This window comes from Anguilla rostrata, chromosome 1 (assembly GCF_018555375.3).
Source record: "Anguilla rostrata isolate EN2019 chromosome 1, ASM1855537v3, whole genome shotgun sequence".
In the NCBI taxonomy this organism is placed as follows: Eukaryota; Metazoa; Chordata; class Actinopteri; order Anguilliformes; family Anguillidae; genus Anguilla; species Anguilla rostrata.
Genome location: NC_057933.1, coordinates 46,061,292 through 46,087,861, shown reverse-complemented (window position 1 = coordinate 46,087,861; position 26,570 = coordinate 46,061,292). Strand labels below are relative to the sequence as shown.

The window sequence follows — 26,570 nt, the reverse complement described above, 5'->3', positions numbered from 1 at the left end:
GCACTTATTTCCGCAGAGAATAAGGTTTCATATTTGACTTACTCTCTCTCTTATCCTCGTCCAAGAACAAGCTCAGCTCTGTTTCAGCAAATGTGGGTTTTTATATTCGAACCATATCCACGTTGGACCATTGTCCAATCAAAAGAGGAGCCTTTTGCAATAGCTCGCGCCCGTACCCGACTCGGTGCCATCCGATACTCTGTCCAGGTGGGATGTGGTACAGTTACAAAAGTTAGCGTCCGAGCATCAAGGCTTGCAGTTTCAGTCGTTGGGGAGTAGGCAACACGCGTAAAACCTGTCATAATGCGGAGACATATAACGATTAAACAGGTATAATCGAGACAATGGGAATATTATAAATGACTGCTGTACGTAATAATAATATTAATATTGATTTTGAATACTGTGCTATTTAAAACTACTTTATGGCAGAGCGTGCATGCTTTTTCAAGCATGAAGGATATTCGGGAGCTCTTGTCTTCAACATTCAAATTTATGGATTTTACATATTTTTATTCTTTAAATTCATTTTTGAATAATCTATGAATGCACTGAAAGGCATTGGAAGTTGTTTATGTAGCCCTATAACCTGGCACTTTTTATCTTTTTAAAGGTATTTTATGTCCTCTCCTTCTTCTCTGGTTCCAATGTTTCTTTGGGATATGTTTTCACCCGTCCGAGACGATCTGGGGAAGGGGACGAAGCTCCACCACATTCAGAATGTAAGCAACCCAATACAATTAATTTAAGTTATTTAGCGTTTACGAATATTTCTAGTGCACTTAGCCTGCTTGTGATTTGTCGTAATGATTTTGAAGCGCAATGAATTTGTATCGGTGGAAACAAACTACCAATTGTGTTTGAATTAATCTTTATCCACGTATGCAAATGTAGAGCGATGTCGGTAGGCTATATACAGGGGATTCGCTACAAGAACCTTGTTCCGAATATTGTTATTTGAAATATTATTTGATATAGTTAAAAGTTTTAAAAGCGTGGCTACATAAATAAATTGCTTTCTCAAGATACATTTGTTGTACAGTAACATTGAAAAAATTAGTGATGTGGAAAAAACTAAAGACTTCAAAAATCCACTAGTGATATACTTTGGAAAGCGTTTATGTACCTTGGCCAATTGTGTGCATAAACCTGTCATGTATAAACAGTCTTAAACATGTACGGAAGTAATATATGCTACATCGACCAGACTTGAAAAAATGGACTTCGATTCTTGCTGGATGTAACGGAACGCTGATATTGCCACGGCACACTGCGCACTTGTCGTTGTGCGCGTTGATGCTTGTATTCGTTGCTCCTCGTAGGTACCACATAACGAGTTTTTTGGAAATAAAGAAAATACTCTAAGCGCTAATTAGAGTTTATTTGTACATCATTTATATATCTGATGACCTTGCCAGTGTAGTCAAAACAAACATAAACGTGCGTTTATATGGAGAAATCTTGGCTGTTAAGATTTGACTGGTCTGTCGATGTATTTGTTTTGGGAAAATATTTGCTCACTACTCTCTTGTGTCAATATTAAGATATGCAAAACGACTTCCAGTACGTTTTGCTTCTTTTTTCTGGCTTTACATGTAAAAGGTATGAATTGCGAGACAATGTAGCAGATATTCAATAAAAATGCACATTTATTTATTTATAGTCATTGTCATATGATATAACAAAGATGTCAAAGTAATTGAAGTCGTACAGTATTACTGCCATATCTGAAGTATGTACTGTAGACCTAAATGCCAGACCCTGGCCATTGATTGTCACAGATTGATTGATGCGTTCTTATGAGATCTTGTGTGGAAATACACAGAACGATAACAGTGAAATGGTGTAGTATTTGTTTTTCAAAATAATCCCACAGAAAGTGTACTAGTTGTATGTACCAAGCTCATGCTCAGTTTATGACTCTTACTTGGTAGACTTATTAATGTTTGATGCATTTGACCAAATGTTTTCTCTGGGTTTTTTTCAAAATATGTTTTCTCATAGAAAAACTTACATAACCTGCAAGTCCTTATGAAAACATTTCTGCTCACAATACAAAACATTATTCAGATATGTGTGTAATTGTGTCTTGGCAGGCTATGAAAGACTTGTTCTGACTACACAGGGAATATCTTCCTGAGATAAACTGAGTTGAATGTGTGGCACTCATAACAATGTTTTTATTTTTCTGCAGGCAAATGTGCATGAGAGTTCTCAGTTTCACCTGGTGCTGTGTAAATGTGCAGATTCTAACAGCTTTGTCTAATGGCAGTTCTTTCAGATTCACCATGGATAAGTACATCAGGGTCATGCAAGAACCGATGCTTTGAACTGAAGGAGGCTGAAGCTCCCAACTGTCGCTGCGACAACTTGTGCAAGACCTACTACAGCTGCTGCTCTGATTTTGATGAGCATTGCCTGAAAGTTGGTATGTCATTGTTTTGCTAGTGCCCTTGTAAATGCCCAAGAGGGAGCTTGGTGTGTGGAGTTAAACCTTCACCAAAGATCTATATGGACTGACTTCTCATGCATTCAAGTTAAATGACAAATCTTCACCGGATACTCCTCAAATATTTTATTTTCAGTTAGAGTTAGGTTCTGATAATTTGTTTTAATTCAGTGTTCTACATTTGTTATAATTCACTGAAATAAGCTCTAACGTTTCATTTTGGTACAATTTAGGTTACTGATTATAATTTATGGGGGGTTCTTAATGCACTGCAAAATGCTTGTTTCCTTGTCATTGTAAGATAAATGCATGAGGTGTCCAGGAAAACAGATTTTTTCTTTTTTATGATTTTTTCACGCTTCTTTCTGTCACCAGTGGGGGGCTTTGAGTGCAGCAAAGAACGCTGTGGGGAAACTCGAAACAATAGTCATGCCTGCCACTGCTCTGAGGACTGCCTGGAAAAGGGAGACTGCTGCACCAACTACAAAACGCTGTGCAAAGGTGAGGGATGGCTTGTCTCACCTGGCCAACAAAAGCTGGTGTTCTCTAAATGCAGCATGAAAGAGGCAGCTCAGTAGCCATTGTCAGTGGTATAGCAAAGCTGGAGAAAAAATGGCCCAGTACAGGCTTAATTCCCCATTGTTTTTTTTTCTTTTTACAGAATTGGGGGTGTGCTCATTGTGTATTCTTGTATGTGCGTGTCACAATGTGATGTTGGTTGCTCACTGTGAGTCTCTTTCTTTGGCAGGTGAAACATCATGGGTGCAAGATGAATGTGAAGAGATTAAGACTCAACAATGTCCTGAAGGGTGAGTAACCTGCCGTTATTAAAGATGTATTTATTTTATTTCCGCCTTTTTGTCCTCAATGGAATTTCCAGTCGTGGCTCCAATGTCACTGTAGTGCTACTAAAACCTATACGGGTGGTACTGCAGCTAAGGTTTGTGCTCTTCCAATGCACTTACCTGTGAGTGAATGATTATTTTAGACCAAAGAGGCAGTAACTTGAGGAACCCTGGATCATTTACCCCCATGCCAGTCCTGACCAGATGAGCTAAAGTTGTCCTTCCACTGTGCCAACTTCAGATGAGATTAGTTTTCTGCAGTCTTATTGATGCTGATATCATGATGTTATAGGTCCATGATTGAGTTGGCTTCATACCCACCTATACAATATCATAATTCATCAGAAGTACCGACTGACCGTTGGTTTATTTGCAAAATAAATCCCAGAAGCTGGGCAGACTTGAGCAAACACTTCAGACTAGCCCCCTAGTCAGGCAGTGCAATTAGGTTATGTAACTGGCCAGTAATTGGGACTACTTGACCGTACTATCTTTTATCAACTTATCATCCTCCGTAGTTTGTTTGTGTTTTAAATTTCAGCAAGGTCGCGGAAATGAATACGAATGAATTTGGAGTCAACAGGAACAGCTGATGTTGCTAGTATTCAAACTACACAAACACAATGGGTTAAGCTCCACAAAATGACTTGTGTTATACCAAAGTGAAATACCCCTTCAACACTTTCCTGAGAAATTTGTCTATGGTAGTGGATTTGGAGAAGGTAGACTTCTTCTGCTCATACTCCCTGTGGTATTTGTTTGTTTATAACCTTTTCAAGTTCTGTAAGTCTCAAGGGTCATGAAAATGTTACATGATGCAAATACAGTGGGATAAGAAATTACTTGTGTTATACCAAAGTGAAATATCCCTTTAAAGATTCTATATCTAACTTTTTAACATAGACATGTATTTTAAAAAGTAAGACACCTACAGAGTTTGCAAAAAGATGTAGAGTGAAAGTATTGCTTTCTCCTAAAAAATTATATTGATTAAGAATTTGTCATTTCAAATATATATATATGAATATATATATATATATGCATATATATATGTATGTATATATATATATATATATATATATGCATATATATATATATATATATATATACATATTTGATTTATTTTTATTTTTTTACGGTCCATACACCGTGTTGCATTTATGTTTGTCTGAGAAATCAAATACTGGGGTCATCACATCCAACAATGCTCCTGACCTAGTAGCACACCCATATTTCCCAAGCAATGCATGGTTGCCACTTAGAGTGAAGAAATGGCTGACTTTGGTTGTTAGCGCACAGCTCCACCAGAGAGCCAGCTAAGCCCAACCAGTTGGAAAATGATTCTCTAAGCTGAATAAACAATGAAGAATGCTAACGTTAAATGCCCAGTTATGGTTCTATGATAGCTAACTTTAGTTTACATGCATATCGAACTACACTGTACACAGCTAGCCTGCATAAGAGTTAATGCATTGCTATAATAGATTGCGAAGTTGCTATATATATATATATTTCTTTTTTTTTTATTCATTACTTGTCCAATGTAAGACTCATTGCTTGACATTTGGAATGCTACCGTCACCAATTCCCATCACATTATGTTCACCCCTACCAACCACTCATGGTGGCGGAGTTTTGATCGAAAGCAACTGGTGAGGTGGTGTCATGCTTTGGGTTAGGTTTCCCTGTGACTTGATGGGGTTTCAAATAACCTGTTGCTCTTGTAACTTGGAAAGGCCTGGCAGATACAAGACTCTGCCCCCTAGTGTTTGAAAAAGGAGCTGTGTTTAATTTCCCTTTTTATACTGTTAGTTTCCATAAAAGTATAGTATTCTTTCATCTGTGGCTTGAGTATTTACTTTGTGTAACTATTCTAGAGGCCTGATTAATCTGGTTCCTGATTTAAATCATTAACCAAAATTTCTCTGGCATACCTCTCATGGACAATTACCTCAACTAATTGCATGGAAAAAGTGCAGAAAGAACCCTGCTTATCGACAAAAGAAACAGAAAAGAACAGTTATCGCCTTTGCTATGGACTAGTTTCTAATCATTAAGACTTAAATGTATGTTCATTGTGCGAATCAAGATTTTGTTACTGTATGTCCAATGGACACATGCAGGGGTGCCGCCTGGGATATTGTGTTCCACCACCCCAACGAATCCTATGCTCTAATATGTTTTGAGGGCTCCTGTCTGTCACAGGACACATAGCATCAAACACTTATAATTAAATTTGTGTTTTCAGAGTTCAGTTTGTGTGTTTAAAGTTCAAAATCTGTGAAAAATAATATTCATCACATGGAGTATATAATCCATTCTGGTCAAGGCCATAACCTTACTGTCTGCCTGATCACTTTGGCATTCTGATGTGAGGTAAGAGTCATAATCTTGTGTGGGTGGGGATCACCTTGGAGGCCACACGTCAAGCCAACTCGACCCTTATTCTATTTCATGATCCTGGCTAACTCTTTATATTCATCACCATATTGCAGAAAAAGAATCTCAATAACTAGCGTACCTTTTTGAATGCTCAACTACAATTGCCTGTGTAATTTGAGGTCTAATCTGAGCGCTGTGCTTGGATGCGATGTTAGCTTGTGAGAGGATGTGACGTGTGCTCTCCTGTCCTCAGCTTCGTCCGTCCCCCTCTCATAATTTTGTCAGTGGATGGATTCCGTGCATCTTACATGAAAAGGGGCAGTGCGGTGATCCCCAACATTGATAAACTGAGTAAGTCAAATTTCTTAATTTAAGTCATTGTGCTGATCCCTCCACAATGTACGCAGCCACGTGTTCTGAGGTTGTACACCATACCCATTTTACACATAACTGCTGTTTAGAACTATTGATTGCAGTGCTTTGAATATATGAGAATCAAGACCTCTTTATGATATTCCTTCAAATAAAAAAACATGCTAAGGACTGTAATATACAGTTCTGTAATGTACTAAGGCATTTGTTTTTTCTGTGACATCTGGTGGAGCCCCCAGATGTCACATAATACTGAGATGTTTCTGTATCAAACTTTCAGGAACATGCGGTACTCACGCACCTTATATGAGACCTATGTACCCCACAAAAACCTTCCCCAATTTGTACAGCCTGGCAACAGTATGTATAAATTCATTTTACTCTTTTTACTGGATGTGTGCATGCGTGTGTATATTCATGCTTTATATTGGTGTCTATTTTTCATATACATACAGGTTCACTAATGTATGTCTATTTTTGAATCTGGAATGACCCATTTATAATGATTGAAGTGGTTAAAGGCACATGCTGATGGGCCTGTGATGTCTTAATCTTTCATACAGTTCCATTGTATTGCACGTTTTGCATGGCATAAGGCTGAGAGAGATGCTTTCACATTCATTTTGATTATAAGCCTAGAGTGTGCTCCCATTTATGGGTGATTTGCAGGGTCTTTATCCAGAATCCCATGGAATAGTGGGAAACTCCATGCACGACCCAGTGTTCGAGGCCATCTTCAACCTCCGAGGTCGAGAGAAATTGAACCATCGCTGGTGGGGGGGTCAGCCCGTGAGTGTCTCTCTCCTCTTTGCTTCAGCCAGAACAGGAGAAGAGCCTTTACTGCATCTATGAATTGTTTTTACATTACATACCAACAAAGACAGAGCACAGTGACTCCACTTACATCTTTCGATACATTACATTTCTCAGACTGATAAAACACATATTGACCTCATTCTGCTTCAAGCAGAATTTGAGGTCAACTGGCTATTTTGTGCGTGTGAGTGCATACATATATTAAATACATACTATTCTGGACTTTCACCTTGAAAATATTATACGATAACCATGCTTGCTCAGTCATATCTATGTTGCACTGGAAATCTCTGTCTTTGTGCAGGTTTGCAGAATCTGTGCTCTTCAGCCTGTATTTCTTCTAAAACAGGATGTTTCTGGGCATAACACTCATTTCTGTGTGGGGAGGCTGGCTGAGGCTACAGAGCCTGTAGGGTGGGATCAGGTTTCAGAGGACCGTTTGTAGCTAGCTAGCTTGTGCTGGAGCTGAAGTGGTGGAGCTGAAGAAGCTCAAGTTTGGGTGTTTCCTGTTGGACCTATAAGTAATGTTCCCTGTAGCTATTCAGCTAGCTACACTTGCTCCGCTTAAGGGTGTCTCTTTTTGCTCTAAGAAGGTGATTGGGCAGAGTTGAGCATGGAGTATAAGACTTCTTTGATTGTAATGACAGTACCACTGCACGACTAAAAAGTCCTGCATAGTATGCTTTTTAGCTGTGTCACTGTGTTTTTATTAGGTATGTGTTGATGGTATACGTTTATTTAAATTGGCATTAAAAACATAATGTCAACTTCTGTCGTGGTGAAGTACACCTATGTAGTTTGTTACACCAATATTTTTTATTCAAGTGAACCTAAAAATGTTCAATTGAGAAAACAAAAATATAGGTGTAACAAATGGAAGCAAAATACAAAAGGTTTTTTAGGTTTATCCAATATAGTGAGTCTTCGCATTCCTTTGTGTACATTGTAGGCATCTTGTTGACTGTTTCTGAAGCGGGCTGAGAGTTATGTTATGGTCTACCCCCCTCTAGATTTGGATCACAGCAGTGAAGCAAGGGGTGAAGGCAGGAACTTTCTTCTGGCCTGTGTAAGTCCATCTCTGCACAAGCCTTGGCCTATAGAATATCCAGTGTTGGTAGACAGAATTCATATACTCTCCAGAATATTTCTCAAAATTCCTCCATCTTTGTGGGTTTTTTTTAACTTTGTATATCCCATGTACCACTGACTTTCATACATTTTTTTTCCTCTAAAACCTGGGTTGATTTATCAAAATTACACTTCATTCCAGATAGAGTTTCCCCACTGGCAACCCTCCCAGCTTCTGTACTGTAGGGCACTTGTTCCGTTTTTTCCTGTACATGCCAAAAGGGAGAAGAAAAGTCACAAACATCAGCCCATGAGACTGCAGCCGTTAACTACCATCAAATTCTGACCCCTGGGTTTTTTCAAAAAAGAAAACAAAAACCAAAAAAAGGCAGTTAGCGCAGCAATTACATCTCAATCACACGGTGCTCGCGCAGTGAGATTTTATTCACATTATGTGCACTGCTTAGGTTACTGCTCGGTTAAAGGCACAGACCATTAGACCGTGCTCTAGTATGGCCAGTGGTTAAAACAAAGGCTCCCACATATGCTGAAACAGAGGTCTTTTTCAGATTGATTTTTGAAAGTATGGAGGGGGTAGAGCTTGATTTACTTTGCAAGCAATTTGTTCATATGGACATGTTTACACAAAGCCGGGTGTCTATGAACTTCACCAGCCATGCAAAGACCTTCCAAAACATGGGGCTGAAGTGCATTTCGAAGCCTATTTCCTGTGGTCCCACTGGAAGGTGATTTATGCAAAGATGTTATCTGGTGAAAAGGTTTTGAGAGGCCATGTTGCGACTGGCAGAGGGACGTTGTGAATCCTGCTTAGAGATGAGGGTGGAGGGAACCTTGCTGCAGATTCACCCCTCCCCTACTCCCAAGCCCCTGTGCTTTTGTGTAATCCATAGGCTTATGGGAAGCAGCTTAGCGGACTGCACAGGCAACCGATTGCTCCTTTTAAAACTTTTAAAACAAGGATTTGATCCGCCCCTGCACCAGAAAATGAAAAGATTTTGTCATTACTGGACCTTCATTGTCCTAGTCATTGCAGTCATTTATGTTTTTCGTATTTTCAGACTTGTACAGTAAGCATCTGCCATCAAAGTCATCTTATTACATTTTTTTGTCTTAGGCTTCCCTTCCTGTGTTTTGTATTGATATATTAGCTTTAGTCAACGATAACATGCCTCCTGTGTATTTTTACCAAATTAATCATTAAACCATTAAAACATTGCTTAGATTTAAACCGCATTATTTCACTTAATCAGGAATTTCAGGAATAGCGGCTTGTTTCTTCATTTATGAATATCCATTGGATTATGGATGATAGATATTTATTTTTATGAAATCATACCAAACATAGTACTTAACATGATGCATATTTGTTGTGTCAGATGTTGCTTTTTGACTGACTGATTCTTTTAACGATCTGGATCTGATGTTTGATTGTGTTTTTTCGCCATAGAGTGATTCCCCTGGAGAGGAGGGTATTAACCATGCTTCAATGGCTTCACCTTCCTGATGGAGAGAGGTCAGACCTTTTACATTTCACTTTCTGGATGGCTAGGGGACTGTTTCTGATGTGGTTAGACATGTCACCAAAGAGTCCAAGCTGTAACTGGAATCACACCAGAGTACAGTCCACACAGCCCTCATTGTGAATTGTAATGACTGAGTTAGTCAGTTAACGGAAATAGTGCATTCAAAATACTTTTTCTCAGCTAAATTATTTTATGCAATGCTAATTACTAAATGTAATGTGACAGTCACTGTTATGTAATGCTCACTGCGAAATGTAACGCATCTGCTGAATGAAGGTCATGATTAAAGGTAAATGCAACACATTAGGAACACTATTGTAATGCTTATTGGTAAATGTGATGCACCTTCTAAACATATGCTTTGCAGTGCAGTGCAGTGCTTAAAGGTGAGGAAGGGAGGTTTAGCTAACTGGCGGCTGTACTGCTGTAATCTTTCAGGCCCTACGTGTATGCCATGCACTCAGAGCAGCCGGATACATTCGGACACAAACTGGGACCCCTGAGCACCGAGGTGAGCCAAACATTAGAGAGATGCTAGCGTGTGCGGGGCCCAACGGGAAACACCCCACCCCGAGCATCCTCAAAAGAGATATTCCTAAGCACATATGTTAGACCAGCTGCTGATAATGTTTCCCTCCCCAGGCAAAAAAGGCTGAAACGAACTGGCTTCATAGTGTTAGCATGACAAATTAAATATTCCAGTAATAAGCATAGTTACCTTTCAGGTCCCATCCTTTTTAGATGGCCATAAAAGATTATTTATGTTTGGTACAACGCATTATTGGTTTTTGTGAGCACTTTTCAAAGTGAAGTTGGAAAGCAGGTTGTAATATTTTTCTGTAACTGACCTTTTAGAAGTATTGAAGCAGTCATACTGCGTAGGGGATGCCTAATGCAGATATGTACCTTTGTGTGACGCAGCTGAACAACCCGCTGAAGGAGATCGATAAGATCATTGGGCAGTTCATGGACGGGCTGAAGCAGATGAATCTGCACCGTTGTGTTAACATCATTCTGGTGGGCGACCATGGTACTGACCCCCCCAGTCCTCCCCAGTCCTCCAGTGTCTGAATTACTGGCTTACTGAGCAGACATGGTTCATGAAAGCTGTAGACAAACTTTCCTGTCCCTCTTGCTTCTCAGGGAATTGGTAAAAATGCCTTTTGGTTTACCCAAAAAGGAATCAAGTTGTTTATGTAATTACAATGCAGTTATATAAGTCCAATAAGTCATTTTGGCTGAAATGTACTTATTTTTTAAAGTTTATGAGGATTTTACCAACAAATCTGCTTAAATATTTCTAAACATTTAATTGGAATTGATTTAATTATCAAACATCGAGCAGGCATACTTAAATTATTAGTCATTCCAAATCAAGATTATTCACCCTCAAGAACCACTTAAGTAAAATAAGTAGACATCCACTCCTGTAGTAAAGTAGTAAAGTGTGCTTGGCTGTAGCTTCAGTGTAGATAGTTATTGAGTTCAGGGTGAATTCATGTTATGTGAGAGTGCTATGTGTGGGAAGGATCCCCTTACATTTTGAGTAATAAAAACACTTCTCTTGCTCCTAAAAGAGGGCATGTTTTGGGAAGAGGTAGTACCTAAGCGAAAAAGAGCAGGGCAGTTCATCCTAACTGTTACAATGTTATCATAAGCACATGAACTTTGAGGAGCTATTACAATTAATTGGGCTAATTTGGAAGAAATCAGAATACTGATTTGGAAGTACTCTATAGTTTTCTATAGTATATACTCAGGATTTCAGAGATCTACTTTTTCATGGTACTACTAACTTTCAGAATCAACTCAATTTATCAGTTACATTTACTCAATTTTAATGTATATGTAACATGATTTCAAAGCTTTAAATTTGAGTGTTTTTCGTGTAAAAATTAGTGTCAAAATGTTACAGCAATAAAATTGAATAAATCATGGTTAAAGTTTTTAGAGTGTATGAACTGGGGTGCATGGACCTCCTCAGGGTATACAAACTCTGATCAGGGGTATATGAAATACAGTTTTATGTAATTGTCAAACTGGATATGGAGCAAAAATACAAATAAATAAAGAAATATTGAGCATAAACAGAGCTTGATGCATGTATTAGGATAATAAAGTGACGGTCTGGTTTCTCACACAGGGATGGAGGAGGCACACTGTGACCGAACAGAGTTCCTGAGTTCCTATATGACTAATGTGGATGACATCATTCTTATCCCAGGGTCACTCGGGAGAATTCGTTCCAGGTCACCTAACAACCCAAAATGTGAGTAATGGAAGTCAAGTGCACAGCGAGAAAACAAACCTGTGTTCCTTGAACTATGACTTGCCGCAGTCTTACAAACATATAGAAACCACTCAGGAACATTGTGCTTCAGTCCTTTTGGTTTGTCCAGCGAACACATTCTTCTGCCTGTTATCCTTTCTGAAAAACTCTTCACATCAGTAGGCCTCTGTACTTGTAGATTTTTAAGATAGAAAATGTAAATTCAAAGGAAATTAAGGAATGAAAATTTAAATCAGTTATAGTTCTGTCTGTTAATAATGTTTATGGATCCTGTTTCAGATGACCCTAAAGCAGTTGTGGCAAATCTTACTGTGAGTATGATGTGATCATATACACTTTAAATGTGTCCTCTTAGTCTGTATGGGTTGGCCATTGAAAAGTGCATTGATTGAGTAATTACAATGCCCTTTTTGCACAGTGTAAGAAATCGGATCAACACTTCAAACCGTACCTAAAGCAGCACCTTCCAAAACGCCTACACTACGCCAACAACCGCAGGATTGAGGAGATCCATCTGATGGTGGATAGAAAGTGGCACGTTGCAAGGTGACGTTCCTCCTCTTTCTTCTCCACCCCTTGGCCCACAAACGATTTTCCCTAGGGCAGACAGGGAGTGTTAACATTCGTTTGGACAGGCTTTTTTTTTCTCCGTTTTTCGTCAGCTCCAAACCAAGTGGAAATTTCTCGCTCTTAATGTAAACCCATGAGGTCATGCCTTGCCGTGGCAATGAAGTGGGGAAAAAAATCAGTGGGTGGAGAGAGAGTGAACTGGAGATGTGAGGGCTGGGAATGAGTCCCCTCCGTAGGAAGGTCTTTCTGTTTGACTTGGCAGGCAGTGGGGAGAAATGAAAGAGATCTTTGACATTTTCCTTCAGAGATATAGACAGCCTAATCCCTGGCACCAGGGCCGTGAACTGAGAGCTGTGTGCATGGGGGGGAGTTCTGCCCTCCACTAGGTCAGAGTGTGAAGTAGTCTTTCAGGCATGAATGAAGTAGAACATTTGTTTACTGTGCTCCAGGTAACACCCGAATTTCAGATGTTGTGCTTGTGGCTTTAGCATAAAAGTGACTTTTATATGTGTCAGGATACTGAAGTGGTATCTACGGTGCTCTCGATGAAAAATTCTCTGGTCTGGCAGTGGGAATTCCAAAAAATTAAGAGCCTTCACTCAATAATAATGTACCTGTAATCCTACTGAACATTAACCTCAAACTCTAAACAGGTCTGTACATGTCCTACTGCTATTGGTCCTGATTGCCAGTGAACAGGATTGACAATTAAGGGCTTGATTTACTAAGACATTTAGCACGTGCCGAATCTTTTTGCACATGCAAAACTAATAACGCAATCAATGATTGGTTTAAAAGAAACGCCATGACCAGTCATTGGTCATGTTATTGGTTTTGTGTGTGCTGAAAGGTTTTGCATGCACTAAAGTAAAGTAAATCAGACGCTAAGTTGTTTAAATGTTATAGTAATAATAATAATAATAATAATAATAATAATAATCATTTGCATTATATTATGCATTTCATTATCTTTACATTTGTTTTACAGTGAAGTGGGTAACTTTACTTTAGCCACCATCAATGGTCTTACCTGATTGATCCACTGTTACGTTGGCCACTTTGTGCCAGAATACCCATCACACATCAGGTTACAATCACAAACGGAAGTAATACTGATTCACTTAAACCGAAGGATAATTGCAGTGAACTCCAGAAAATCCAGAATCTTGTTAAGATCGGTGGCATAATGAATTCCACTGAGTACCAGGACATTTTAGCCCAAAACCTGGTTGCCTCTGCCAGGAGAGAGAACTGGCCATAGAAGGACCTTTCAACAAGACAAAGTTGAAAACATACATCCCAAACAGTCATCAAAATCAAAAGCAGAAATGGTTTCAAGAGCACAAAATCGTGTTTGGCTTGGTTTGGCTGTAGGTATTCAGCCAAACCATGAGCCAAACCAAGTCCCAAGGTAGTCTTGCAGTCAGTGGTCAGGTCACAGTGACCTCTTTCTCAGTCTACTTGATGTTGTGGCAACTCAGAGTAAAACTCCAGACCAGAAAGCAGGTTAAGTTAGGTTCTCCTCACAGTCTCACCAGGGTGCCAAAAATGGCACTTCAAGACCCAGGGTCACCAAGAATTCATTTATTAATTTTACCTAAATATTTTTGTAGGAAAGCTCCTGAAGGCAAGAAACACCCTGGGAAGTGTGGATTTAATGGTGACCATGGTTATGATAACAAGATAAACAGCATGCAGGTAATCCATTTGCATTTTTTCCGCCATTCTGTTGTAAATAGAGCATAAAATAGTCATTTTCACTTTTACTGACCTTAAGCTCTATTTACGCTCATGGTTTTATGTCACGTTGCTTTTCTTGTTTTTAGACAATCTTTTTGGCTTATGGACCTACATTCAAATTCAAGACAAAAGTGCCAGCTTTTGAGAACATTGAACTTTACAATGTCATGTGTGGTAAGACAGTAATCTATTTTTTCTTTGTTAATTTTCTGGTGCAGATTTCTGAAAGCATTATATGGTTGCTGACAACAGTGATTATATTTTGGCAGATATTGTCTGTAAAAACATAGCTTTATTTTCTTTTTCTGCCATTGTAGACCTTCTAGGTTTGAAGCCTGCCCCTAACAATGGAACCCATGGCAGTTTGAACCACATCCTGAAGAACCCCCCCCATAAGCCCACAATGCCTGAGGAGGTGTCCAAGCCCTCCACCTCAGTTCCTGCATCTGCTATTACAGACGACTTAGGGTGTAGCTGTGACGAAAAGGTAAGCAGATAGCTTCGTCATACTCCTCACAGCCTTCCCATATTCAGAACAGGACCAAGGGCCTGTTCAACACTGCAGCATAAAGTTAAAAACTGAATCATAGGCATGTATATGTAGGGCTGTCCTGTGGCTCAGCTTGCAGAAACACTCGGTGGTTTATTGTGAATTTATTACCACCGTTAGGGAAGTGCCAGAGAGGGTCTCATTGGATGGGCTCATCTTTTATTTAAATATAAAACATTATATTCATTATTGAATTATATGTCATTTTAGTATATCTCTCTTGGGTTAATTATTGAATGAAAAGCAACCCTTGGTCCATTTTTATGTTGTGAAATCAATGTAAATGTTAATGTCTAATATGTCTATACAGTCATGTCTTTTTTGATGGGTGTAATGAGTCACTATTTGGCCATGATTTGTTTTCATGTGGTCTTTTGTAAAAATTACATTGAATGTTTTACATTGAATCATTTACTCTTGGATGTGCAATTGTGCTTATAAATACAGTTGTTATTTTTCATGACAAACTAATCTTGCTTCCGCAGGGATGCGTTTAAGCTCTCTTGCAAAAGATTTTCACCTCTAATCTTTTGCAGTTGCGTTCAAAAAATAGGGGGCAGAGAGCTTTGAAAGTCATCCTTGTAAGAGGCTATAACCTGGAGTCACTGTGGTTCTGTCTGTTGCAGAACAAAGTGGAAGAACTCAATCAGCGACTGAGGCAAGCTTTGGACGGTAAGGCTCATGTCTGTGCGTATAGTGAATGAATCAATTACATATGTGTGTGTGTGTGCATGACACACGAGACAAGTTTTCCCTTCATGCTTGTGTTTTATGTTGTGTGAATTTCAGTCGATCATTACTTTGTTCAAGCAACTCTTTTGCTTTTGTTTTGATTTCTTTTCTGCAGATAGCAAGAATCTTCCATATGGTCGACCGGCCGTACTCTTCCGTACAAAATACAGCATTCTCCACCACAGTGATTATATCAGTGGGTACTGTGAGACCCTCTCTATGCCTTTATGGACATCATACACAGTCTCCAAACAGGTAAGTCTCACTCACCCTTCATACTCTCTGTATCAGCACAGCTACGTTGCACCTATGCAGTGGCTGTGGTTTCATTTAACTAGAGTAATTTCTACCATTTGGTCATTATCGAATACTAAAGCACTTTATCAGTTGTATTTACATTCACTTATTCAGTAAATGGATCATGCAGAATGAATTTCACGTGTTGCAGCAGGAATTTTATTATTATTTATTTTTATGTCATGAAGAAAGGCTTAGTTCTGGAATTTGTGTTCACTGTCCGACAATGAACCTTATAACTATTAAAGCCTTTAAAATATTCTGTGGTTATAAATCGAAGTATGTTTTTAATTTTACTGTAATACATACTAGCAATGTAGGTAAACACACAATCTACAGTATCTACAGATTGGGAGAAAATGTAAGATAGCATATAATGTTACAACAGAGCTTGAGTAGGATTTTTTAACCTGGAAATCCAACTCTCTTAAACATCGCATTGCCTAGCCTTTTTGTCGGACCAAAAATCATAAACATAGTTTTTGAAGGTAATATGATGCAGTCCTTTTATCTAGTTTTTGAACAAAATATAAATCAGTAATTTTACTGTTACAACATTATTGACACAAAACTGAGTGTGCTTGTCTCACATTTGTAATTGATTGTCTTTCTAGGTAGATGTCACCCCTCTCCCAGAGTCTTTGAGCAACTGCGTGAGGCCTGACATTCGAGTGCCCCCAGGCTATAGCCAGTCCTGCTCTGGCTACAAAGCAGACAAACAGATCTCCTACGGATTTCTGTACCCCCCACGTGAGTTTCCCCCACCCGCTGTCAATATTGTCATGTTAATTTGTACCTAGAACACGGTGTCAATGCACTTCATATCATTCATTAGTGTAATAGCTAAGTTGGATCAGCTTTGTGCAGCTCTGTTCTGGTGCTGGTAGTCACCCTTGTTATTTGCACTTTGTGATGTTTGCCTCAACGACTTTGTAAGATGATGTCTAAAGGTAAGGAATATGGACAAATGTGAATATAGGCAAGCGGTACGTAAATGCATGGATGTTTCAAATCCTCTTTCGTTTCGAATGCTTTGGGGTTCCAATGCTGTACAGATTTGTGATGGGGATATAGCCTCTGCCCCCCCCCCCCCCTTTGCACCGCCCCTCTTCATGGTCGACCCAGAATGAGACTGAAGCCTGCGTTCTCTGTTGACAGAGCTGGCCTCGACCCCCGAAGGCCGACAAGACGCCGTCCTGATCACGAACACCGTCCCCATGTACCCTGCATTCAAGAGTAAGCCAGCCTTTCGCTGCAGTGGTTCTGTGCTGTATAAGTGAGGGCCTCTCCACAGGCTGTTGGCACATGAAGCAGGCTTTGTGGTGGGGATGAATTTGTGGGTCCCACCGTGAAGCCTCAGCATTAGAGGGGACGGTCTCTGGGCTGTATGCTTGAACTGGAAAGTTTGGAATGAATTATCATCTGTCAGCAGAGCGCTTTGTGTTTTTCATTGTTTCATTAGGGGTTACTCTTACTGTATATATGATCTCACTGTGGCAGGATTGTACATTATGCACTTCTGACATGTCTGGAGAGGCAGTTATAACCACAGCCACATTGTCTTTGGCAGTTCTTTTTCTGTATTGCACAGGAGTGTGTGTGTGGCTGACCTGGGTCGAATACGTATTTGTTTTGGATTCAAATACTTTTCTGTGCTCTATTGATCTTGCCTGGTGTAACTGAGCCTGCCCATATGACCAGAAGGCGGGGTTTGCACTTTTTGAGAGTATTTCATTGGTTCCAGTACACCAGACAAGATCGGTAAAGCGTAGAAAAGTATTTGAATCCAAAACAAATACGTATTTGACCCAGGTCTGGTGTGTGAGGTGCAGAAGTGTATTATATTTCGTGTCTGTGTGTGCCTGATGTGCAGGAGAGTTCTGGAGTGTGTGTGGTGTGTGTCTGGTGAGCTGCAGAGTGTGTGGTCAACTGAATTACCTCAGTGCTCAGAGTTGTGAGTGCTGCCTCTGTTCCTCTGGGGCACGCTATCCTCCAATGGAAATTTGTTTTTGTATTGCACATTATATGTAAGCTCCCCAAATTCAACTCATGGGTATTTGAAGCACACACACATACATACGTACACACATGTGCACACATACTTTCATGCACACACGCACATACAGTATACACAGTTATACACAGATTTTGAACAGCTGCATCTCATGTTCATAAGTCCCTTGGTTTCTGCGTGGGGGGTGGTTTTAATCAGAGGCATTGCTCTTGACATATTCAGTGTGTACTTTTTGAGTTAGCTTCCAAATGAAAGCAGATTTTTTCAAACGCTTTGGAGTTTTCCTTACCCTGTTCCATACGCATATCGTCATATCGAGTGATTTAACGTAAAGGGACAGTTACATCCTCCCAGTCATAAAGCCCCATTCATTGCAAACCCTGCATGCAAATGCCCTCACTCTTACTCCAACCCACACACTCTCTCACACACACATGCACTCTTTTGAAGAGTGCTCTCTAGAAGCTCAAACGCTGTGTAGCGCTTCTGTTTCTCCCATTAGTAATTATTTCAGCCAGCCCAATCTGCTGCCACTGCTGGGAACTTGCCTGCAGACTTTGGAGGCAGTCAGCCAGGCTGAAGGCGGACAGCTGGCCAAGCCTTATATCTACACCGTTACTGCGCGCTACAGACACAGCGCTCTGTAAAAGAAATCAGCGCTGTTCCAACACCAGCTGCGCTCGGGAGTCCCTGTGGCACATAATCCGCTAAAAGGAGGCCAGTCACCGAGGGAAACAGAGGTTTCAGTCACCTTGGGTACTCTGGGGTGAACAGATGTCCTGTTTGATTTATGGACATTTGTCCTGCGTCCTGACGAAGGTACCGTTGGGACGCAGTTAGTTCCAATAATTAGAGTGAATGTACCTTGAGTTTTGATTTGCTGCAAACTTCAAACAGAATTTCAAATGTTGGAATTCCTTCTGCATAGCCTACAAGCGAATCTTCTACAATGCAAATTGGTAGGCCAGTGCGTGGCTATGATGATTATGAATATGCTGGCTAAAAACATTATTTAACGAGGGAATAGTAAATGAAATCTATAAGAGAGGGTAGAGGAGTGTGGAAAGAAGAGCTGAAGAAATTCAGTCCGAATTAGCAGGAGGACCAGCAAAAAAAAGACAAACGAATGTGCACCAAACTGAACATTTTATAAACTGATTTGAAAACATTGTGTGTGATTCAGGGTCATTCCAATAAAATAATCTTGTATTTTAGAGTTGTATTTCCATTGTTCAGAATATCAGTGTAGGTTTAGGCCTTTTATAGGCACTTGGGCTATAGACACTTAGCCTATTTCCTCTTAGTATTAAATAGCCTGAGGGTAGCCTACACTTCTGTAGTGCTGACGCACTGCCAGTTTTATTCCTTTCTCACCTGGCCACCCTAGGGCAGTCTTGTAGGTTTTTATTTCAACCCTAACAGAGCTCACCTCATTCAACAGCTAGCGATCTGATAATTAATAGTCAGGTGTGCCAAATTACGGTTGAGTTGAAAACCTACAGGATGGTAGAACCCCAGGAGCAGTGTTGGTTACCTTTGCCCTAGGGTATTGCCTGCGTCACAGCTGAACAGTGCCTCCTCTGGTCAACTGGGTCCCTGCGATTTTGCTTGTGCTGTTAGGTAATTCTTCAGTGTGATACTGTAGTAAATTCCTGAAAGTAACACTGAAGTTCTCCACTACAGTTTGTCATTCTGGATAAGAGCATCTGCCAATGGTTGTAATGTAATGTAACATATACTGCTCATCATGGGAATGGTAGAGTGAAAAGTAGCAAAGAAAATAGGAACATAGGACATTCTTCTTTCTCTCCACTCTCAGGGGTGTGGAACTACTTCCAGAGGACGCTGGTGAAGCGGTACGCCAGCGAGAGAAACGGGGTAAACGTGGTCAGCGGCCCCATCTTTGACTACGACTATGATGGCCTCCAAGACACAGCAGAGAAGAGGAAACAGTAAGGACTCGCACCCACAGACAAACACACTGTTTTTTAATAACACGGTTTTCAATTAGTTATGATTACTAACCTATATTTAAATTGATTCCAGTAAATGTTTTTTACTTGCCAGATGGAATAGGCTCCTGTCAAATTACTGAGGTGTTGCAGTGCACAAAAACCACTGCTGTTGAAGCATATGAACACCTCAGGTCTACTCACCCTCAAGCTAATGAATGCTTCCAACATTACAGGCCACAACTACAGGAGAGCTAATGCCAGTTAGCAGAGAGGCAAAACTCACTTGTGAGTAACAGCTGGTAGCCTGTGGGTGCCTAGAACATTCTATGCTTATTTAATATTTTATATATTTTAAGTTATGCCAGTAAAATACCTGGAATTTGACCACCAATTTGTGACTCACTTTACCAATACTGTGGTTCTTAATGGCGAAAAATGGGTTTTGGTGAACATATAATGAAATAAAAATTGAGTCTGTGTTATGTTAAGGGTAACCAACAGCACTCTGCAACAGCTTCTGGATGCTATAGATCAGGGGCCGTATGTATGAAGCACCTGAGTATTACTCAGCAATCACCTTAGATTATTGAATTAAAAATTAATAGTTGAAGGTGCATACATGAGAATATCACAACACTGCTCAAAGTAACATTTAGCAAGGAGTCAGACTGATTATTTGGAGTGGTTTTTAGGTGATCTTTACAACTTTGAGAAGTGGCAGAAATTACCAACAGCATAATAAAGTTTGAGAATCAACATACTGAATAATTGCTATGTATCTTTGTCTATAAAGCGTGTGAGTGGTCTGCCAGCATGTGTTGTGCTCTCGACATCTATTAGTTAGCTAGCTCGTTAGCTTGCAATTTCTTATAAGCTGGTCAAGTATGCAAGGTTGTTTAGCTAGTTAGCAGCAGACTAACTGTACTAGTATGCAGCAAGTGATTCAATTTATGTTTGCTATCAAACTAGCAATTGTCCCATACACAATTATTGCTTTGCTGGCTAGCTAAATTTTTGAAGTACATATTGTTATCAATATTTAACTTTGAGGACAGGCAAGTTCAGTAGATCATGCAGTGACACTGGCAAGCCAGAGCTTGCTTTTGTTGGACATTTGTGGGTTTGTTGGGGAATCAATGAGTCATCACTCTGTGAGATGATGTAAGAGCTGTAATTGTGTGCATTATGGCTGAAGCAATGACAGAATGGAATGGTCCCAAATAAGCATCTTTCTGCCATGCTGTTATGACAGCTATAACTTATATGATAGTAATTATTGTCATTTGGTATCTTTGCATGATCCAATAACAACAGCACATATTTTCAGAAAATGTTCACCCCACCTTGTTTGCCTTGGTAATGCAGCCAGTCTGACTGCTTTTAAACAGTTAAGAGACCTTGTGAGGTCCCATAAATGCATGGCAAGTTAGGAATACTTTTAAGGCTAAAGTCAGCCTGCCTCCAATTTTTGAATGTGAAAATGGCATCGTACATGTAATTTATGCAGGTATTGGTCGGCCATGCTCTATTATAAAAACGATTGGTCTATCTGAATTTTTTCAGTTTTTTTTATTTTTAAGTGGCTTTTTTTTAAACTTTTTTTTCCTGATAGATGTTCTCTCAGCAATGCCTGGCTAAAATCAACTTTATTACAAATCATCTGTCACTTGGGCTAGAGTCAACATAGTGCCATCTGCAGCTGTGGGGATATTACCTCTGTGTTGCTTTAGTGCCATCTAGTGTTTAATAATGTTAGGGCATGTATATTGGACAACCACTCCAGTTTTCCAGCTCCCTTTTAACCTCCAACAGTCCTAGAATGGGCAATGTTTTACCATTTCTAGCCAAAGGAAGGAACCACAATCATACTGTACCACCCTGTGGCCTTCTGCTAACGACTGAAGCTAAGTAGGGTGAGGCTTTGAAGTGAAATTTTCGATGAAGAACGTGACAGTGGTGTTAGTGGGCCAGCAGTACCATCTGGAACAAACGGGATAACAGTGGCCCGGTATAATGACAGTTACCCTGTGCAGTAGGTGGCTAGTCTTTTGTTACACTCAGTCCCCTATTCACTGGGGTAATTAAGCATACCGTTGTACCTATCACAAACAGTTGCAGCATTCTCCATCCTCTATCTCAGCTTGGTCCTCTAACCACCCCATCGGTGTGGTTGGATTAATAAATGTATGCCTACTCAGCCGTGTGGTAAATGTTCTCGGACAAAATGGCTAACTCTAACTTACAACTACCAAGCTGCAACCCCCAGCTCAGACCCCAGTGTGACCGCAGCGTGTGTCTTGCTGCAGGTATGTGAGCGGCTCTGTGCCCATCCCCACCCACTACTACGTCCTGGTCACCAGCTGCCTGGACTACACCCAGGCCGTGGACACCTGCGATGGCCCACTCAGCGTCTTCGCCTTCATCCTCCCGCACCGGCCGGATAACGACGAGAGCTGCAACGTGAGTCCCGCCCCGCCCGTGCGCCGCCGGTCAATCCCCCCGCCCCTTCTTCATCTGCGCTGTTTCACCTGCCTCAGCAATGTCCCATTTCACTGCTCTTTTATATTCTTTTTCCCAATGGCTTCTCCTGTGATCTTTGACCTCCATGTACACAGTAACAGAATCCTCTCAGCGATCGTTGCCACACAGAGGTGCATCGAACAAACCTGTGTCTTTGATCTCGCCAGTTTACTGCGCCGTCTTTACCATTGTGTCTGCACTTATTTTGTTCTTTTACTATATTGGAAAGCAGCAGTAAGTCATATACTTTCAGAAATAGTTTACAGGCTTTCAGGGTTCCATCTTAGACACGGTAAGTCTTATACTTCCAGAAGTAGCTTACAGTATCTGAGACAGCTTACCCAGTCCCACAAGTGAAATAAAAAGAATCATTCTCTCATTTCTGTTTGATGTGGTGACAACAGCATGTCTTGTACATAGAGCATAGCTGTACATCGACTGCAACCAGACCTAATGGTTCTGAAGCCTGTTCGATGTTGACACAAACTGTACATTGATATGTGGTGGATCTATATGTCTGAACGTGTGCCTTGTTGCTGATGGTGTGCTGTATGTTGTGAGTATCCTACAGAGCTCTAAAGAGCAGACTGATTAGGTTTGTGTGCATATGTAAGTGACTGAGCATGCGTTGGTGATGAATGTTATGGATGCCCTAGAGAACTTTAAAGAGAAGACTATTTGGGTTTGTGTATGTATGTAGTAGCCTAAGTGATAGTGTGTATTGATGATGAATGTTACATCTTACAGAGCTCTGAAGAGGAGTCTAAGTGGGTGGAGGACCTGATGAAGAAGCATACAGCACGAGTGCGTGACATTGAGATCCTCACTGGGCTGGACTTCTACCGCAGGACCAGCCGGACGTACACCGAGATCCTCTCTTTAAAGACTTTCTTGCACACATATGAGAGTGAGATATAAGCCACTGGCCGTCTCCCCACTGCATCTCCAGTGATTAGGTGTATATTTTTATACAGTTTTTTATATTTATTATTCCTTCACAGTAAAACGTCCAGTGTTAATTCAGCTCTAACAGAGTCCATATGAGTCCAATATGGACCATTTGTATTCTGTAATAGTCGATTTAACACTGAACATTTTACTGTGTTCCACTGTTTAAAGTCGTATACTACGCTAATCCTACGTAACGGATTTCCTTTGTTTTTGAATAGCAAGCATGAATGGACATGTTTTTTATTACTTGTTATAATTACGTCATATGCGTGTTTTGCAATATAAAATTTGTGAGAGTGAGCGGGGTGTCTTAGTTGTGGCTGGGAGCTTTGAGTGAGATGTTTTCTTGACTGTAGGCCTATATGACAATGAATCCATTATATCAACTTTATTATGTTACACCAGTTTTGTAATTGTTGCTTTATGTTAATTCATTATGAATGACCAATGAATCACAATAAAGAACATTTTATATATTTGAATGGCAATCTCATTTGCAATGGATGGAGACACTTTCTTTAAGATTATGGCCTGGTTTCAGTCGCGAAAGTCAGTGGTATCACTGTTTCTGTGACTTTTGTCTTTCTTGGCAGTTCTGTGACTTTCCCCATTTTTTGCCATTTCTGCAATTTCCCCCATTTTCAGTTCTGATTCAGCAGTTTTGGATGTCAACCAGTAGGGGAGTGGGTGAGGTGCATATAGAGCATGGATGAGTTGCACTGTACTTTTTGTCATATATATAGCGCAGTCTGTAAGTATTGTGATGTTGACACAATTTTTGGTTTCATGGTCTTCCTTGGTTTTGAAATGAAACAATGAATGTGAGGTAAATGTACGACGCTGAAGTTGGCTCTCGATTCACTGCCCCCGGTTCAAAATTTCCGGTCCACCTTAAATTGGTTGTTATACAATTGGATGGTTTCATGGTCTTCCTAACATGTTATTATGTGGCTATTATGTGCTTAGAAAAGTGAGCTACTGCTCAAGTGAGAAATTGAACAATGGTGGTAATGTGATTTTTTTTTTTACATTTAGGTTACGTTCACATGTCTTTTCAAGGCTGTAATATGGAAAGATCAGATACCCAAGTGCCACATGCATTTTCTTTCTCCTCAAAATCAAATTGTCTCAATATTGCATCACGTGTGTATGAGTGAGCAGGAATTAATCGCACATCTGAAATGGTGTGGATGAAATATCACTGCACTGTCTGCAAATAACACTCCAAACTGTCTACATACAGTAAACAAATACAATAATACAAGCCTATTGAAAAATGGACGTATTGGATGGAAATCTCTCCTCAAAATTGAAATTAAGTCCTCAAACTTTTGACACTTATGACAGAAGAGTTCCCGAAGTAGCACTGACCTTATTTGGGTGAAATATTACTGAAGCCTTTTCAAGTAAAATAATTCCACTGCAAACTGTAATCCAATACAGGCCAAGTGAAGAAAGTAACCTTGCAATTTCACCCCAAAATTAAAGAGTCTCAAACTTTTGATACTTGGTCATGACAGCTGGTCATGATCTACGTTCTAGCCTATTTATGTGAAATTTTACTGAAATTCCATTTTTTTTATAATCCCACTTCAAACGTTCTATGTAATCTAATGCAGGCCAATTGAAAAAAATGAAAATTTGGATTGGAATTTCTCCTTTGACACTCGTTCATGACAGAAGGGGTTCTGATCTACATCCTAGCCTATTTGTGTGGTATTTTGCTGTAGAATTTTCAAATAGTCCCACTACAGACTTTCTGTGCAAATCAATACAGTGAAATTTTCGATTGGAATTTCTCCCCAAAACTTAAAGGACTTGAAATGTTCACATTTGTTTATGATGGATGAGGCCCTGTTGTACCTCTGACTCCATTTGGGTGAAATATTACAAATCTGGAACATTCAGCTCAGTTACTGAATACCTCTACAAAATGGGAGTTTACTCCTGCTTTTAACAACAGAAGTGATGCAAGTCCAGCCAATAGTGTGATCTCCACCAAAATATGATATATCCATGTGACAAAGCCAGTCCTGCCTCGCTGACCTCCGCTTGAAACAGGAGATGCCTCCGAAAATGTAAATTCTATACTGGCCGGCCTCAACAACCATTATTTACCTAAACATTAAGGCTTTCAATGAATGCTTTCAATTGGATGTCACACATTGACATTCAAACAAAATGAAAAAAGGAAACAGATTTGTATGCTATTCTTTGGTCACACTGGTTCTTTTGTGTTATGCTGTTTCTTAAGAGGTCATTAAACTCTCCAGGAATGGAGACACTCTAGATTTGCGTGCGTAAATAAAGCCCTCAGCATGGCTTTAATTGTGCAAGGGTCAATCCCTGTGATGTTTGTGGACGGGAGTGAAACAGAAACAGACAGCACACATTTATGGTCAGGTCAACCGGAGCTGGCTACTTAATACAATTTGATGTTGCGTGGACCATGAAAATTATATTGTCTATCTCTCAAAGGCTAAAAACATTTTTAGCCTTTGAGAGAGAGACAATATAATTTTCTCGCTGTCAGGTGAAAAGAAGCGGCTGGCGACTCCACATGTATCGGAGGAGGCATGTGGTAGTCTACACCCTCCCCAGACCGACAGAGATAGCGCATCGACCAGAACCGTGATACATACGGGGAATTGGTATAACAACTAAATTTGGGAGAAAATGGGAGAAATATGGCAAAAAAAAGACTTTTTAATTCATGAATCTTTTGATAATAATATCATGGTGCTTAGCCCCCCCCCTCTTCCATACCTTATCTTGGCATCACCCATTCAGGGCAAGCATCTTCAAGTCATGCTGGGTATTTAAGGTATTTACGATGGCTGCAGGACAAAGTTGTGTTGTGTTGTATTTGGTTTTGGAGCAGAAGAGTTTTCCTATTTTTATTTTGGTGGTGGTTCCTGGGTTGTGTTTTCAGCGCATTGTCTTTGTTCCTGTGGCGCTGAAAGTGGAAGAGGGTAATACTCTGGCAATGCCTGGCTTATCAGTCTCTCTGTCTTTTCTAGTAATTTAAAATTAACCCCTTGTTTAATGTCTTCTGCTTTGTAATTTAGAAGTAGTGAGCCTGAACTCAGTAAAGATTGTATGATTTGAATTCATTATTCTAATGGACTATTTCTTATTTAATTAAATTATTTAATCGTAAGACCTGATGTACTTTGTTTAGTTGGTTGATTCTGCCATGTTCCTGTAGACTGACCTATCAATGAATTAGGAAATTGAATTGATAATTGTAATTTTCAATGGTAATTATTAATTATGAAATTAAATAATGAAAAATATATTCTATATATAGGTGAGTGAGTGGTTCTAGTACACAATAGCACTTGTGTTCAGTATTCAGAGTGCTAGACATTTTAACAAGGGCACTGACTTTTAAAACTCTCGAGATTCAGAAAATAAACATTAAAACATTTGAAGGTCTATTATGTTGAACTGGTTTGTAGGCAATGGAAAGTAG

At 39.9% G+C, this 26,570-nt stretch overlaps 1 protein-coding gene across 1 annotated transcript; it reads left to right on the top strand.

Moving 5' to 3' along the window:
* The first annotated feature begins 145 nt into the window (after positions 1-145).
* On the top strand, positions 146-23,571 carry LOC135256499 (ectonucleotide pyrophosphatase/phosphodiesterase family member 2-like). The gene is made up of 25 exons (XM_064338320.1): positions 146-330; positions 614-722; positions 2,273-2,428; positions 2,825-2,950; positions 3,198-3,258; positions 5,930-6,027; positions 6,329-6,408; positions 6,718-6,837; positions 7,875-7,930; positions 9,401-9,466; positions 9,915-9,987; positions 10,398-10,506; positions 11,620-11,745; positions 12,046-12,077; positions 12,185-12,312; positions 13,950-14,034; positions 14,163-14,250; positions 14,394-14,563; positions 15,253-15,298; positions 15,474-15,613; positions 16,270-16,405; positions 16,814-16,891; positions 19,489-19,621; positions 21,931-22,084; positions 22,892-23,571. Exons 1-25 carry the CDS (start codon positions 304-306, stop codon positions 23,060-23,062), a joined length of 2,568 nt encoding a protein of 855 aa, XP_064194390.1. The 5' UTR covers positions 146-303; the 3' UTR covers positions 23,063-23,571.
* Positions 23,572-26,570: the final 2,999 nt, after the last annotated feature.

Excerpts from the sequence above, each read along its gene's own strand:
- LOC135256499 (XM_064338320.1), top strand. The coding sequence starts at position 304 with ATGCGGAGACATATAACGATTAAACAG. Across the intron at positions 6,028-6,328 it reads CCCCAACATTGATAAACTGA|GAACATGCGGTACTCACGCA; the intron begins GTAAGTCAAATT and ends TCAAACTTTCAG. Across the intron at positions 10,507-11,619 it reads CATTCTGGTGGGCGACCATG|GGATGGAGGAGGCACACTGT; the intron begins GTACTGACCCCC and ends TTTCTCACACAG.